Below are 16,559 nucleotides of genomic sequence, written 5' to 3' on the forward strand. Positions count from 1 at the left end.
GCCTATTTCCTAACTCACATCAAGTTCTATTCAATCACCCCTGTACTCGCTGACCTACAGTGAGTCCCAGTCCAGCGACAACTCAATTTTAAAATTCTCATCTTTGTTTTTGAATCCCTCCATGGCCTCTGCTCTCTCTAATCTCTGTAACCTCCTCCTGCTCCATAACTCTCTGCGATCTCTGCACTCCTCCAATTCTGGCCTCTTGCACATCCCCGATTTCCATCACTCTGCAATTGGCGGCCAGGCCTTCAGCTGCCTTGACCCGAACCTCTGAAATTCTTCCCAAACCTCTCCCTTTCCTCCTTCAAAACCTACCTATTTGACCAAATCTTGGGACACTACCCTGAGGAACTCCTGCAGTGATGTCCTGGAGCTCAGATGATCAATATCCCAATATCTTGTTATATGGCTCAGTGTCAAAAAACCTTGATGTTTTTTATTACGTTTAAGATGCTATATAAATGCAAGTTCTTATGAACATTTTAAAGCTGTTCTGATACCTGCTTGAAGCACGATTGACAACATGAAGGAATCGGTCCTTCCAAAGGCATCTGGGGCTCAGATTTTTGGATAGGCTGAAAGTGCAGGACAAATTTAGCAGCACAGGGAAGATAGTAACAATCATAGGCTGAGTTTCTTCAGTTTTATTCATTCATGGGATGAGAGTGTCGCTGTTATTGCCCATGCTAATTGTCTTTGAGAAGGTGGTGGTGAGATGCCTTCTTGAACCGCTGCAGTGTGTATGGTGTAGGTACACCCACAGTGCTGTTCGGAAGGGAGTTCCAGGATTTTCACCCAGCGACAGTGAAGGAATGGCGATATAGTTCCAAATCAGGATGGTGTGTGGCTTGGAGGGGAGTTTGCAGGTTTCTGTTCCGGTGCTCAATGCCCTCACCCTGAAACAACAGTGTCCAAAGCTACACTCTTGTTTCTTTTGAATCCAGTCAAAGAATAAATGATTAAATGGAAGAGAGAGAGAGAGAGAAAGAAAGTCATGCTAATCTGCAATGAATTATTGAGTTTAGGTTGGACCAGCTCCAAAAGAGGTTTCAAAAGGAACTTTTAAAGATTAGTTCCGCTTTCAAAATAATCGGAGCTGCTCATTCTGTAGCCCATGTCCCATGTCTGTGGTTGGTTTGTACAGGGAAGCTGTTGATCTCCTCCTCAGCTCTAGCTGTGTGTAACCCAGCTCAGTGCAGCTCCACTGGCTCAGTTAGTGCTTGCTGTACCCACGGTGGTGCTGGGTCTCACATACTAGGAAAGGATTACTTTCTGCCCCTTAACTATGCTCAGTTTGAGAGGAGGGCTACAAATCACTTCATTAGCCCCATGAGATAGCAGCAAATTCCCCAAATGTACTCATTCTGTGACCTCTGGAAAAAGAGAAGCAGGGTGATAACATGCAAATTCAAGAACAAAACGGCAGAGCATGCACAGAGGCAACAGAGCACGTTAGAAAGAGCGAGAGAGCTTCGGTGTGAGCTTAACGCAGAAAGCATATTAGACCAGGGCACAGCAAGGCTTGACTGTGATGCTTCACATGGTCGAAAACCCCACTGACAACTTGCTATCGAGCCCACACTTGAGGAAAGGGTCAGCTGTACCAGGTGCTGAGGCTGCTGAACCCCAGTCGGTCTGGGGGTGAGGGGTCACAAACAGAGGAAGAAAAAAGGGAGGGAAAGACTTGGAAGAAAGGTTAGGCCCTTACCTGAATCTCTCGAGCATGATAGACAACAATAAGACCCAGTAATATTACAGTGGAGAGGCTGATAAGGCATTTGAGTGCGAGGGAATACAGAGACGCCTGCAATGCAACAGAGAGCTGGTTAGAGTCTTATACAGGACTCAATTAACAGAGCTGACAGAAATGTTTGAACTACTGTCTCTCTAACAAGCAACTTCAGCTGCAAAGATAAGCATTTTAGGAACAAGAAAGGGCCATTTGGATTAGTAAGTCTCAACCTTCAATCCCACCTACCTACTATCTCACATATCCCTCAAGCCCACCTTGATAATTGAACTGAATTGCATGCAGGTGCTGGGCATTAACTGGGAATTCACTTGTGCTCCTATAAATAGAATCAGACTGAAACTGTGGTTGTTGGGTGAGGAGTTGCATGTTTGTAATGTCTATCTCTATAAATAAATGCTTATAAAAGTGTATAAAGATTGGCTCCAGTTCGATCCTTTACCACCTGTCTTTCTGGAGACTGACAACCGATCCACCTTCTCTCCAAACCCATCAACTCCACCGACATCCCCCCGCCCACCACCACTTATCCCTACCCTGATGGTGTTCAGTATCAACACTCTGCATAAACAAACACTTTATGAAGTTTGATCGAGTTTTGCTGAAAAAAAAGAGACATGCTGTCGAAGCTTTTCCTCTTGCACTTATCAGGACAAATGTAAAAATGCCAAATTTCAAAGGAAGCAACAATTTATACTGCACGATAAAGGGGTACTGATTGGTTACCAACTCTATTCTGATTGGTCAAGGCTTTGCCATGGAGAATGCACCAGGGAACTATGATCCCCCACGCTTTGCTTAATTCAAAAAAGGCACAACGCCTGGACGTGTTCCTTTTGTTTGCAGAGGACAGGTCCCTGCAAATGAATATATGTAGCTTCCAGGAAGCATTAGTGAGAAATTATGCTTACTAGAAGCTACATATATTCAGATGCAGCAAGCAGTTAGGAAGGCGAATGATACGTTGGTCTTCATTGCAAAAGGATTTGAGAACAGGAGCAAGGATGTCTTACTGCAGTTATACAGGGCCTTGGTGAGACCACATCTGGAGTATTGCGTGCAGTTTTGGTCTCCTTATCTGAGGAAGGATGTTCTTGCCTTGGAGGGAGTGCAAAGAAGATTTACTAGGTTGATTCCTGGGATGGCAGGATTGACGGATGAGGAGAGATTGGGTCGACTAGGCCTATATTCACTAGAGTTTAGAAGAATGAGAGGAGATCTCATCGAAATCTATAAAATTCTAACAGGACTAGACAGGCTAGATGCAGGGAGGATGTTCCTGATGGCTGGGGAGTCCTGAACCAGGGGTCACAGTCTCAGGATTTGGGGTAAGCCATTTAGAACTGAAATGAGGAGAAATTTCTTCACTCAGAGGATGGTGAACCTGTGGAATTCTCTACTGCAGAAGGCAGTGGAGGCCAAGTCATTAAATATATTCAAGGAGAGAAATATATTTCTTAATGCCAAAGGGATCAAGGGATATGGGGAGAAAGCGAGAACAGGATACTGAATTAGACGATCAGCCATGATCTTTTTTGATTGGCAGAGCAGGCCCGAAGGGCCAAATGGCCTACTCCTGCTCCTATTTTTCTGTGTTCTAGGTTTCCAAATTGTTGCTTCCTTTGAAAATTGGCATTCTTGTGTCTGTCCTGATGAGTGCAAGATGAAAAGCTTTGACAATGTGCCTATTTTTTCAGCAGTACTCAAGTTTGATCTTTTTAAACTCAGCTCCCTAAATTCCTCCAACTCCCAGCAACAGACCCATACCCACCAGTACTGAACCCCAGTATTATACAGTGACAGACCCATACCCACCAGTACTGAACCCCAGTATTATACACAGTGACAGACCCATACCCACCAGTACTGAACCCCAGTATTATAGTGACAGACCCGTACCCACCAGTACTGAACCCCAGTATCATAGTGACAGACCCATACCCACCAGTACTGAACCCCAGTATTATAGTGACAGACCCATACCCACCAGTACTGAACCCCAGTATCATAGTGACAGACCCATACCCACCAGTACTGAACCCCAGTATTATAGTGACAGACCCATACCCACCAGTACTGAACCCCAGTATCATAGTGACAGACCCATACCCACCAGTACTGAACCCCAGTATCATAGTGACAGACCCATACCCACCAGTACTGAACCCCAGTATTATAGTGACAGACCCATACCCACCAGTACTGAACCCCAGTATTATAGTGACAGACCCATACCCACCAGTACTGAACCCCAGTATTATACAGTGACAGACCCGTACCCACCAGTACTGAACCCCAGTATTATACAGTGACAGACCCGTACCCACCAGTACTGAACCCCAGTATTATACAGTGACAGACCCGTACCCACCAGTACTGAACCCCAGTATTATACAGTGACAGACCCGTACCCACCAGTACTGAACCCCAGTGTTATACAGTGACAGACCCGTGCCCACCAGTACTGAACCCTAGTATTATACAGTGACAGACCCGTACCCACCAGTACTGAACCCCAGTATTATACAGTGACAGACCCGTACCCACCAGTACTGAACCCCAGTATTATACAGTGACAGACCCATACCCACCAGTACTGAACCCCAGTGTTATACAGTGACAGACCCGTACCCACCAGTACTGAACCCCAGTATTATACAGTGACAGACCCGTACCCACCAGTACTGAACCCCAGTATTATACAGTGACAGACCCGTACCCACCAGTACTAAACCCCAGTATAATACAGTGACAGACCCATACCCACCAGTACTGAACCCTAGTATTATACATTGACAGACCCGTACCCACCAGTACTGAACCCCAGTAATATACAGTGACAGACCCGTACCCACCAGTACTGAACCCCAGTATTATACAGTGACAGACCCATACCCACCAGTACTGTACCCCAGTGTTATACAGTGACAGACCCGTACCCACCAGTACTGAACCCCAGTGTTATACAGTGACAGACCCGTACCCACCAGTACTGAACCCTAGTATTATAAAGTGACAGACCCGTACCCACCAGTACTGAACCCCAGTATTATACAGTGACAGACCCATACCCACCAGTACTGAACCCCAGTGTTATACAGTGACAGACCCGTACCCACCAGTACTGAACCCCAGTATTATACAGTGACAGACCCGTGCCCACCAGTACTGAACCCTAGTATTATACAGTGACAGACCCGTACCCACCAGTACTGAACCCCAGTATTATACAGTGACAGACCCGTACCCACCAGTACTGAACCCCAGTATTATACAGTGACAGACCCGTACCCACCAGTACTGAACCCCAGTGTTATACAGTGACAGACCCGTACCCACCAGTACTGAACCCCAGCATTATACAGTGACAGACCCGTGCCCACCAGTACTGATCCCTAGTATTATACAGTGACAGACCCGTACCCACCAGTACTGAACCCCAGTATTATACAGTGACAGACCCGTACCCACCAGTACTGAACCCCAGTGTTATACAGTGACAGACCTGCCCCCACCAGTACTGAACCCCAGTATTATACAGTGACAGACCCGTACCCACCAGTACTGAACCCCAGTATTATACAGTGACAGACCCGTACCCACCAGTACTGAACCCTAGTATTATACAGTGACAGACCCGTACCCACCAGTACTGAACCCCAGTATTATACAGTGACAGACCCGTACCCACCAGTACTGAACCCTAGTATTATACAGTGACAGACCCGTCCCCACCAGTACTGAACCCTAGTATTATAGTGACAGACCCATACCCACCAGTACTGAACCCCAGTGTTATACAGTGACAGACCCGTACCCACCAGTACTGAACCCCAGCATTATACAGTGACAGACCCGTGCCCACCAGTACTGATCCCTAGTATTATAGTGACAGACCCATACCCACCAGTACTGAACCCCACTATTATACAGTGACAGACCCATACCCACCAGTACTGAACCCCAGTGTTATACAGTGACAGACCCGTACCCACCAGTACTGAACCCCAGCATTATACAGTGACAGACCCGTACCCACCAGTACTGAACCCCAGTATTATACAGTGACAGACCCATACCCACCAGTACTGAACCCCACTATTATACAGTGACAGACCCGTACCCACCAATACTGAACCCTAGTGTCATACAGCGGCAGACCTGTACCCACCAGTACTGAACCCCAGTGTTATACAGTGACAAACAAGACTTACTTTCTTAACCTTTTATCATAAGTCAGTTCTCAGTAACTAGAATTACTATCGATTAAGTCTTGCTTGCTCAGACACCACATGAAACTGTTAAATAAGAAAAGTTGATAATTGAGCACTCTGTGTTGCGATGTACTTACTCACTGTTTCAATGGGTGACCATCAAGTTGATCTGACACTTGGGTAAACAAGGTATTGTGAAAATTAAAATTGCCATTTTTCTAGCACCTTTCCCAACCTCAGGACATCCCAAAGTGCTTAACATCCAATTAAGTACTTTGGCAGTATAGTCACTGCTGTAATGTAGGAAACTTGGAGGCCAATTTGTGTCTAGCAAGATCCCACAAATGCCAATGTGATAATGACCAGATGATCTGTTTTGCATTAAACAATATTGTTTGAGGGATAAATATGGCCCAGAACCCAGGGAGAACTCCCGAGTTGAGTCATGCCATGGGATCTTTGACCAGCTGAGAGGGCAGAGAGGGCCTCAGTTTAACTTCTCAATTGAAAGACAGTACTTCCAATAGTGCAGCACTCCCTCAATACTGCACTACACTCTCAGCCTGAACTATGTGCTCAAATCTCTGGAATGGGACTTGAAGCCACATTGTTCTGACGTGGAGGCAGGAGTACAACCCACTGAACCGTGGCCCACAACTTGTGGTTATAAGCATTTGCCAATACCTGTGCTGGGTTTATCAGGATCCCACCTATGCCAGCAAGTGTCTGTACAACCAAGCAATACCCATCTTCTCACCATCCCCTTCAGCCCTTCTCTCTGTCTCCAAAAAACTTTCAGTTGTCTTTTTAATAACATACGTAATATTTACAGCACAGAAACAGCCCACTTGGAACACACTAACCTCAGACACACACTACAGCGGACAAAACACTAACCTCAAGCACACACTAGAGCAGACAGAACACTAACCTCAGACACACACTAGAGCAGTCAGAACACGAACCTCAGACACACACTAGAGCAGTCAGAACACTAACCTCAGACACACACTAGAGCAGTCAGAACACTAACCTCAGACACACACTAGAGCAGTCAGAACACTAACCTCAGACACACACTAGAGCAGTCAGAACACTAACCTCAGACACACACTAGAGCAGTCAGAACACTAACCTCAGGCACACACTAGAGCAGACAGAACACTAACCTCAGACACACACTAGAGCAGTCAGAACACTAACCTCAGACACACACTAGAGCAGTCAGAACACTAACCTCAGACACACACTAGAGCAGACAGAACACTAACCTCAAGCACACACTAGAGCAGACAGAACATGAACCTCAGACACACACTAGAGCAGACAGAACACGAACCTCAAGCACACACTAGAGCAGACAGAACACTAACCTCAGACACACACTAGAGCAGTCAGAACACGAACCTCAGACACACACTAGAGCAGACAGAACACTAACCTCAAGCACACACTAGAGCAGACAGAACATGAACCTCAGACACACACTAGAGCAGACAGAACACGAACCTCAAGCACACACTAGAGCAGACAGAACACTAACCTCAGACACACACTAGAGCAGTCAGAACACGAACCTCAGACACACACTAGAGCAGACAGAACACTAACCTCAAGCAAACACTAGAGCAGACAGAACACTAACCTCAGACACACACTAGAGCAGACAGAACACTAACCTCAAGCACACACTAGAGCAGACAGAACACTAACCTCAGACACAAACTAGAGCAGTCAGAACACGAACCTCAGACACACACTAGAGCAGTCAGAACACTAACCTCAGACACACACTAGAGCAGACAGAACACTAACCTCAGACACACACTAGAGCAGACAGAACACTAACCTCAGGCACACACTAGAGCAGTCAGAACACTAACCTCAGGCACACACTAGAGCAGACAGAACACGAACCTCAGACACACACTAGAGCAGACAGAACACTAACCTCAGACACACACTAGAGCACTCAGAACACTAACCTCAGACACACACTAGAGCAGTCAGAACACTAACCTCAGACACACACTAGAGCAGTCAGAACACTAGCCTCAGAAACACACTGGAGCAGTCAGAACACTAACCTCAGACACACACTAGAGCAGACAGAACACTAACCTCAGACACACACTAGAGCAGTCAGAACACGAACCTCAGACACACACTAGAGCAGTCAGAACACTAACCTCAGACACACACTAGAGCAGTCAGAACACTAACCTCAGACACACACTAGAGCAGACAGAACACTAACCTCAGACACACACTAGAGCAGACAGAACACTAACCTCAGACACACACTAGAGCAGACAGAACACTAACCTCAGACACACACTAGAGCAGACAGAACACTAACCTCAGACACACACTAGAGCAGACAGAACACTAACCTCAGACACACACTAGAGCAGACAGAACACTAACCTCAGACACACACTAGAGCAGACAGAACACTAACCTCAGACACACACTAGAGCAGTCAGAACACTAACCTCAGACACACACTAGAGCAGTCAGAACACTAACCTCAGACACACACTAGAGCAGACAGAACACTAACCTCAGACACACACTAGAGCAGTCAGAACACTAACCTCAGACACACACTAGAGCAGACAGAACACTAACCTCAGACACACACTAGAGCAGTCAGAACACTAACCTCAGACACACACTAGAGCAGACAGAACACTAACCTCAGACACGCACTAGAGCAGTCAGAACACTAACCTCAGACACACACTAGAGCAGACAGAACACTAACCTCAGACACACACTAGAGCAGTCAGAACACTAACCTCAGACACACACTAGAGCAGTCAGAACACTAGCCTCAGAAACACACTGGAGCAGTCAGAACACTAACCTCAGACACACACTAGAGCAGACAGAACACTAACCTCAGACACACACTAGAGCAGTCAGAACACGAACCTCAGACACACACTAGAGCAGTCAGAACACTAACCTCAGACACACACTAGAGCAGTCAGAACACTAACCTCAGACACACACTAGAGCAGACAGAACACTAACCTCAGACACACACTAGAGCAGACAGAACACTAACCTCAGACACACACTAGAGCAGACAGAACACTAACCTCAGACACACACTAGAGCAGAAAGAACACTAACCTCAGACACACACTAGAGCAGACAGAACACTAACCTCAGACACACACTAGAGCAGACAGAACACTAACCTCAGACACACACTAGAGCAGTCAGAACACTAACCTCAGACACACACTAGAGCAGTCAGAACACTAACCTCAGACACACACTAGAGCAGACAGAACACTAACCTCAGACACACACTAGAGCAGTCAGAACACTAACCTCAGACACACACTAGAGCAGACAGAACACTAACCTCAGACACACACTAGAGCAGTCAGAACACTAACCTCAGACACACACTAGAGCAGACAGAACACTAACCTCAGACACGCACTAGAGCAGTCAGAACACTAACCTCAGACACACACTAGAGCAGACAGAACACTAACCTCAGACACACACTAGAGCAGTCAGAACACTAACCTCAGACACACACTAGAGCAGACAGAACACTAACCTCAGACACACACTAGAGCAGTCAGAACACTAACCTCAGACACACACTAGAGCAGACAGAACACTAACCTCAGACACACACTCGAGCAGTCAGAACACTAACCTCAGACACACACTCGAGCAGACAGAACACTAACCTCAGACACACACTAGAGCAGTCAGAACACTAACCTCAGACACACATTAGAGCAGACAGAACACTAACCTCAGACACACACTAGAGCAGTCAGAACACTAACCTCAGACACACACTCGAGCAGTCAGAACACTAACCTCAGACACACACTAGAGCAGACAGAACACTAACCTCAGACACACACTAGAGCAGTCAGAACACTAACCTCAGACACACACTAGAGCAGTCAGAACACTAACCTCAGACACACACTAGAGCAGTCAGAACACTAACCTCAGACACACACTAGAGCAGTCAGAACACTAACCTCAGACACACACTAGAGCAGTCAGAACACTAACCTCAGACACACACTAGAGCAGACAGAACACTAACCTCAGACACACACTAGAGCAGTCAGAACACTAACCTCAGACACACACTAGAGCAGTCAGAACACTAACCTCAGACACACACTAGAGCAGTCAGAACACTAACCTCAGACACACACTAGAGCAGACAGAACACTAACCTCAGACACACACTTGAGCACAGTGTTGGAGGGCAGAATGGAGAGTTTCAAGCACTTTGGGATAAGAAGAAAAATGAGAAAACAGAGACACAGAGACAGCAACGAGAAGATAGAGACCAAGAAAACAACAGCAAGGATAAACAGTTACAGAAAACACACTAAATATTACAGTTTCTATCACTTGTGGTCCAATGTAAATCACTGAACACATTTTCTGTTATCTGTACATCTCTTATTTATAGAATTTATTTCATTCCAGGAACTAATAAGCTCCCGGAGTCTTCGCAGCAGTTTTAATGTTCTAAAAAAGGAATTGTTTAATAATTTGTCTTGGGCCCTGACAGACGTTCATGGTGACATATTCGGACTGTAATTATAAATAGATTTTGAAATCAGTCAAAAAGAGATGGGGCTGCAGTGTGCGGCCAAATCACCATCATAGATCAGCAGTGCTCGAGATTCCTGTGGGATAAACATCAGCATCCACAAATTTAAACTCAGCTCACTGAAATTCCGTCGGATATTGCTGTAAAATCAGCCAAGTGTGTGTGTGTGTGTCGGGTGGAGGGGGAATATGTTCTGCAGTGGTAAAACACATAAGAGCAACTGTCCGAATTAAAATGCAACCAGCACAATTCCTCGATTGCATCAGTTTCAGAAAGCGCAGTGCCCTTCATTTGTATAATTTTCCACCTTGGGCTCTGCTGAGTTAGCTAGGGTCAGGAGTCAGCAGTAAAGGGTTGGGGTTAAGGAATGATTGACTGTATTCCTGGAGGTTTCATCACATGACCTTCTACCCTCCAAAAGCTCCAGCCCATGCCCACCATTGGTTGCTCAACATGTCAATCCTTGCGAAGCCCCGCCTTCCTCAGGGCCAATCGGCATGCAACCAGGTTCCATCACCTGAGCAGTAACCTCCATTTCTAATTTTTTTTAAATCACTAATGAGCAAAATTATTTGAAGAAAATGAAATAAAAAGCACACAATTTGTTCAATGCCCCTATATAATCAATCAATCAATCAGTCTCAAGGGTGCTGCTCACAGTATTCTAGAGATCAATCTTCAATTCCTGGAGACTGATCTCAGCAGACATGAGGGTTTGACAGGGTTGGTGCCGTGAGGCAGTTTCCTCTGGCTGGAGAGTTTAGGGCTCAGGGTGGGGGTGGTCACAGTCTCCAGATAAGGGGTCACCAAATTAGGACTGAGATGAGGAGAAATTTGTTCATACAGCAGTTTGTGAATCTTTGGAATTCTCTATCCCGAAGAGCTCTGAATGCATTGTCATTGAATATGTTCAAGACTAAGAGCGACAGATTGTTGGGCACGAAAGGGTATCAAGGGGATGGGGAGAGGGGAATGTAGAATTGATACAGAAGTTTGGCAATGATCTTATTGAATGGCGGAGCAGGATTGAGGGGCTGAATGGCCTGCTCCTGCTCCTATTTCTTATGGTCTTATGTTCATATGAGGGAGGGGTCTCTCCCTCTCCACCCTCCACTCACCTACCTAGGGCACCAAGCAGAACTCACTTGGTCTGAGATCAGACTGAGCAGTTGCTGGAAGTTTCTGGCTTAACGCCAACACCCTGCTCGGGAATGCCAAGCAATGTGGGCTTCTCAACCAAATTCATTGACTTAGGAGCATCGGAACAGGATGAGGCCATTCAGCCCCTTGAGCCTGTTCTGCCATTCAATGAGACCATGGCTGATCTGTAACCAAACTCCACCCACCCACCATGGTTCTATATCCTTTTATACCCTTGTCTAGCAAAAATCTATCCATTTCAGATTTAATGTTATTAATTGAGCTTTCAGCTTCCTGTGGGAGACAGTGCCACACTTCTCCCACTTTTACATAAAGAACTGTTTCCTAACTTCTCTCCTGAGTGGCTTGGCTCTGATTTACGAGACCTCATCATAGACTATTAGTGGAAAAGATTTCTCTCTATCTACTCTATCAATTCCTTTGAAATTCCTAAAAAAAAAATCAATCAAATCACCACTTAACCATTTAGATTCCATGGAATGCAAGACTAGTTTATGTAGTCGCTCCTGATAATCTAACCCGGTATGGATTCCCAGGCAGTTAAGATACCAATTTGACGGAAGGCTGTCGGGGGTGGGGTGGAGTGGAGTGCAGGGAAACCCTGGGATTAGGAACAAACTGGAGTGAAGTAACTCATGCAAAAGCAAAATACTGCAGATGCTGGAATTCTGAAATAAAAACAGAAAATGCTGAAAATACTCAGCAGGTGAGGCAGCATCTGTGGAGAGAGAAGCAGAGTTAACATTGCAGGGCGATGACCTTTCATCAGAACTGGAAAAAGTTAGAGATGTAATAGGTATTAAGCACACCTCAAAATCTACCTCTGACTGAGATTTTGGTCACCTGTCCTAATATCTCCTTGTGTCTCGATGTGAAATTTTGTTTGATCATTCCTCCTACAAAATGCCTTGGGATGTTTCTACTACATTAGAGACACGATATAAATGAAAGTTATTATGGTTGCTGGTCTCTCACTCATCCCCTTCTCCAGTGTGGTTATGAGCTTTGCCCTAATTGTTACACAGGGATACTTGTCCCTGACAGAACATGTCAACATTGACATTCAGTCTGTGTATTGTCAAGAGTTAGAGCCGAGAGACTGATCTTTGTTAATGGAGGGGTTTATCATCCAATTATAATTGTGTCCTTGTGGGAAAGATGTACCTCAGAAGGAAATTGGAACAGGCACCCTGGTATTACCCTTCACTCGACACTGGGCTAAGTCCACCAACAGGAGTGAAAAGAAACAAAAAGCAGGAAATGCTGGAAATACTCAGCAGGTGAGGCAGCATCTGTGGAGAGAGAAACAGAGTTAACGTTTCAGGTCGATGACCTTTCATCAGAACTGGAAAAGGTTAGAGATGTATCAGGTTTTAAGCATGTCCGGATGACTGTGCGGAGTCCTGGAAAGTGTTTCCAGATCAATATTGAGTTACAAAGAAACAAAGAAAATTACAGCACAGGAACAGGCCCTTCGGCCCTCCAAGCCTGCGCCGATCCAGATCCTCTATCTAAACATGTCGCCTATTTTCTTCAACAATTTCAAATCATAACCCCATTTTTTATTTTGTTTTTGTATTTGGAATGGCAGCTGTTGGTAATGATTCTGCTTTTCCCATTTACTCCTCCTCTAGACCCATCTTTTGTTTCTTTACTTGTCCCATTCCCATCTCCTTTTGTCTTGCACCATCATCTCTTTTGTCATTTATTCTCTCCTGCCTTCCATCCTGTCACAGACCTTCCTATTGATCTTTCTTCCTCTCCCCCTTCCCGCCTCTGAACTTGCTTAAAATACATCTCTAACTTTTTGCGGTTCTGAAGAAAGGTCATCAACTTGAAACATTAACTCTGTTTTTCTCTCCACTGATGCTGTCAGACTTGCTGAGTATTTCTAGCATTTTCTGTCTGTTTCAAATTTGCAGCATCTGCGGTATTTTGCTTCTGTAAGAGTGAGAAGAAGATGCAAACTTGTTGTTGTCAACTCTGATTGGATGTATTCCTGGAGGCTTCAGTGCTCCCGCCACTGGTCACTTGACATGTCCATGCTGAGGGCACCCCACAAATCCATGGCTAATTGAGAAGCAAATGGGCTTTTCATTGCCCCACTGCACGACGCTTGACTGTCAGCCAGCTTCATTTTCCCATCTCCTAATAAAAAGAGTCATAATGTCACAGGAGGAGGCCATTCGGCCCATCGTGCCTGTGCTGGTTCTTCGAAAGAGCTATCCAATTAATTCTACTCTCCTGCTCTTTCCCCAAATCCCTGCAAATTTTTCCCCTTCAAGTATTTATCCAATTCCCTTTTGAAAGGGACTATTGAATCTGCTTCCACCGCCCTTTCAGGCAGCGCGTTCCAGATCACAACAGCTCGCTGTGTAAGCAGCTTTTTCCTCATGGACTGAAAGCTCCAGGAAAAACTCCAACCAGCGGTTGCTTGTTTTCTCTCCTCTCCCCCCTGTTCTGTTTCCTTTTAAATGCAGTTTTATCTGTAACATCTTACAGTTCTGATGAAAAGCTGATTTGGGGTCTCTCCACAGAGGCTGCCAAATCTGCGGCGTTTCTCCACTGTTTCTTGTTTCAGATTTCCAGCATCCATGGTGTTTTTGCATTTTGTACAAAATCCCCGTCTGTTGCTCCCTTGACTGAGGTACAGGTTGTCAGGGTCTCTGGTTACAGTCGTTAGTGTCAGTTCACTGGTACTCATGACACCTCATCCAACCATTAACTAACCACCAGGAAACTCGATACCTTCTACAAGTGTTCGGTTCCCGATCTGGCCTCTCATTCTCTTTCTCTGTCTCTCTCTCTCTCACCTGCCCCCTCACTCCCTCTCTCTTTCTGACCTTCTCTCTATCGCTCACTTAGTTGCACTTCCCCCTTTCTCTCTCTCTCTCTACCTGCCCCTCTCTCTCTCGCAAACACAAAACCCCTGGACCTGATGGACCTGATGGACCTGCATCCTCGGGTCTTAAAAGAAATGGCTGCAGAGATAGTGGATGCATTGGTTGTAATCTTCCAAAATCCCTAAATTCTGGAAAGGTCCCAGCTGTTCGGAAAACCGCAAATCTAACACCCCTATTCAAGAAAGGAGAGAGACAGAAAGCAGGAAACTATAGGTCAGTTAGCCTAACATCTGTCATTGGGAAAATGCTAGAATCCATTATTAAGGAAGTAGTAGCAGGCCATTTAGAAAATCACAATCTAATCAAGCAGAGTCAACATGGATTTGCAAAAAGGAAAATCGCGTTTGACAAATTTATTAGACTTCTTTGAGGATCTAAAAAGCAGGGTTAAAGGGAGCCCAGTAGATATAGTGTCTGTGGATTTCCAAAAGGTATTTGATAAGGTTACTGCTCAGGATAACAGCTCATGGTGTTGGGGGTAGAATCATACAAAGTTTAAGGCACAGAAAGAGACTACTTGGCCCATCGTGTCTGTGTCGGCCGAAAAACGATCCACCCATTCTACCCATTCTATGTTAGCATGGATCGAGGATTGGCTAACAACAGGAAACAGAGAGTCAGGATAAATGGGTCGTTTTCAGGTAAACAGTAACTAGTGTGAGCTGCATGGAAGATGGTAGGATCCCCAAAGACACATTGTACAGCGAGCTCGCCACTGGTATCAGACCCACTGGCTGTCCATGTCTCCGCTTTAAAGACGTCTGCAAACGTGACATGAAATCCTGTGACACTGATCACAAGTCGTGGGAGTCAGTTGCCAGCGTTTGCCAGAGCTGGCGGGCAGCCATAAAGACGGGGCTAAAGTGTGGCAAGTCGAAGAGACTTAGTAGTTGGCAGGAAAAAAGACAGAGGCGCAAGGGGAGAGCCAACTGTGTAACAGCCCCGACAAACAAATTTCTCTGCAGCACCTGTGGAAGAGCCTGTCACTCTAGAATTGGCCTTTATAGCCACTCCAGGCGCTGCTTCACAAACCACTGACCACCTCCAGGCGCTTACCCATTGTCTCTCGAGATAAGGAGGCCAAAGAAAGGAGTAACTAGTGGAGTGCCACAGGGATCAGTGCTGGGGCCTTAACTATTTACTATCTATAGTAATGACTTGGATGAAGGGACCGAGTGTATTGCAGCCAAATTTGCAGATGATACAAAGATAGTTAGGAAAGCAAGTTGTGAGGAGGACACAAAGAGCTTGCAAAGAGATATAGATAGGTTAAGTTAGTGGGCAAAAATTTGGCAGAGGAGTATAATGTGGGAAAATGTGAGGTTGTTCATTTTGGTGGGAAGAATAGAAAAGCAGAATATTATTAAAATGGAGAGAGACTGCAGAATGCTGTGGTACAGAGGGATCTGGGTGTCCTTGTACGTGAATCACAAAAAGTTAGCATGTAGGTACAGCAGGTAATTAGGAAGGTAAATGTAATGTTAGCATTTATTGCAAGGGGGATGGAGTTTAAAAGTAGGGAATCTTGCTGCAACTGTGTGGGATGTTGGTGAGACTGCACCGAGAGTATTGGGTATAGTTTTGGTCTCCTTATTTAAGGAGGATTATTCTTGCATTTGAGGCAGTTTAGAGAAGGTTCACTAAGTTGATTCCTGGGGTGAAGGAAAGGTTGAACAGGTTGGCTCTGTACTTATTGGAGTTTAGAAGAATGAGAGGTGATCTTATTGAAACATAAGATTCAGAGGGGGCTTGACAAGGTAGATGCTGAGAGGATGTTTCCCCTTGTGGGGGGAATCTAGAACTAGGTGGCACAGTTTCAAAATAAGGGGTCTGCCATTTAAGATGGAGATGAGGAAGAATTTGTTTCTCACAGAGGGTTGTTAATCTTTGGAATTCTCTATCCAAGGGAGCAG

At 45.5% G+C, this 16,559-nt stretch overlaps 1 protein-coding gene across 1 annotated transcript in view; it reads right to left on the bottom strand.

Annotated features, from left to right (window-relative positions):
• The window catches only part of kcnn1a (potassium intermediate/small conductance calcium-activated channel, subfamily N, member 1a), an 81,486-nt gene that overhangs the window by 46,585 nt on the left and 18,342 nt on the right, over positions 1 to 16,559 (bottom strand). Inside the window, exon 2 of the mRNA XM_068015786.1 lies at positions 1,712 to 1,807. Coding sequence (XP_067871887.1) covers positions 1,712 to 1,807 — 96 coding nt within the window. The remainder of the gene's footprint in view (positions 1 to 1,711; positions 1,808 to 16,559) is intronic.

The sequence above is a fragment of the Heterodontus francisci genome, chromosome 36, assembly GCF_036365525.1.
Source record: "Heterodontus francisci isolate sHetFra1 chromosome 36, sHetFra1.hap1, whole genome shotgun sequence".
Taxonomy (NCBI): Eukaryota; Metazoa; Chordata; class Chondrichthyes; order Heterodontiformes; family Heterodontidae; genus Heterodontus; species Heterodontus francisci.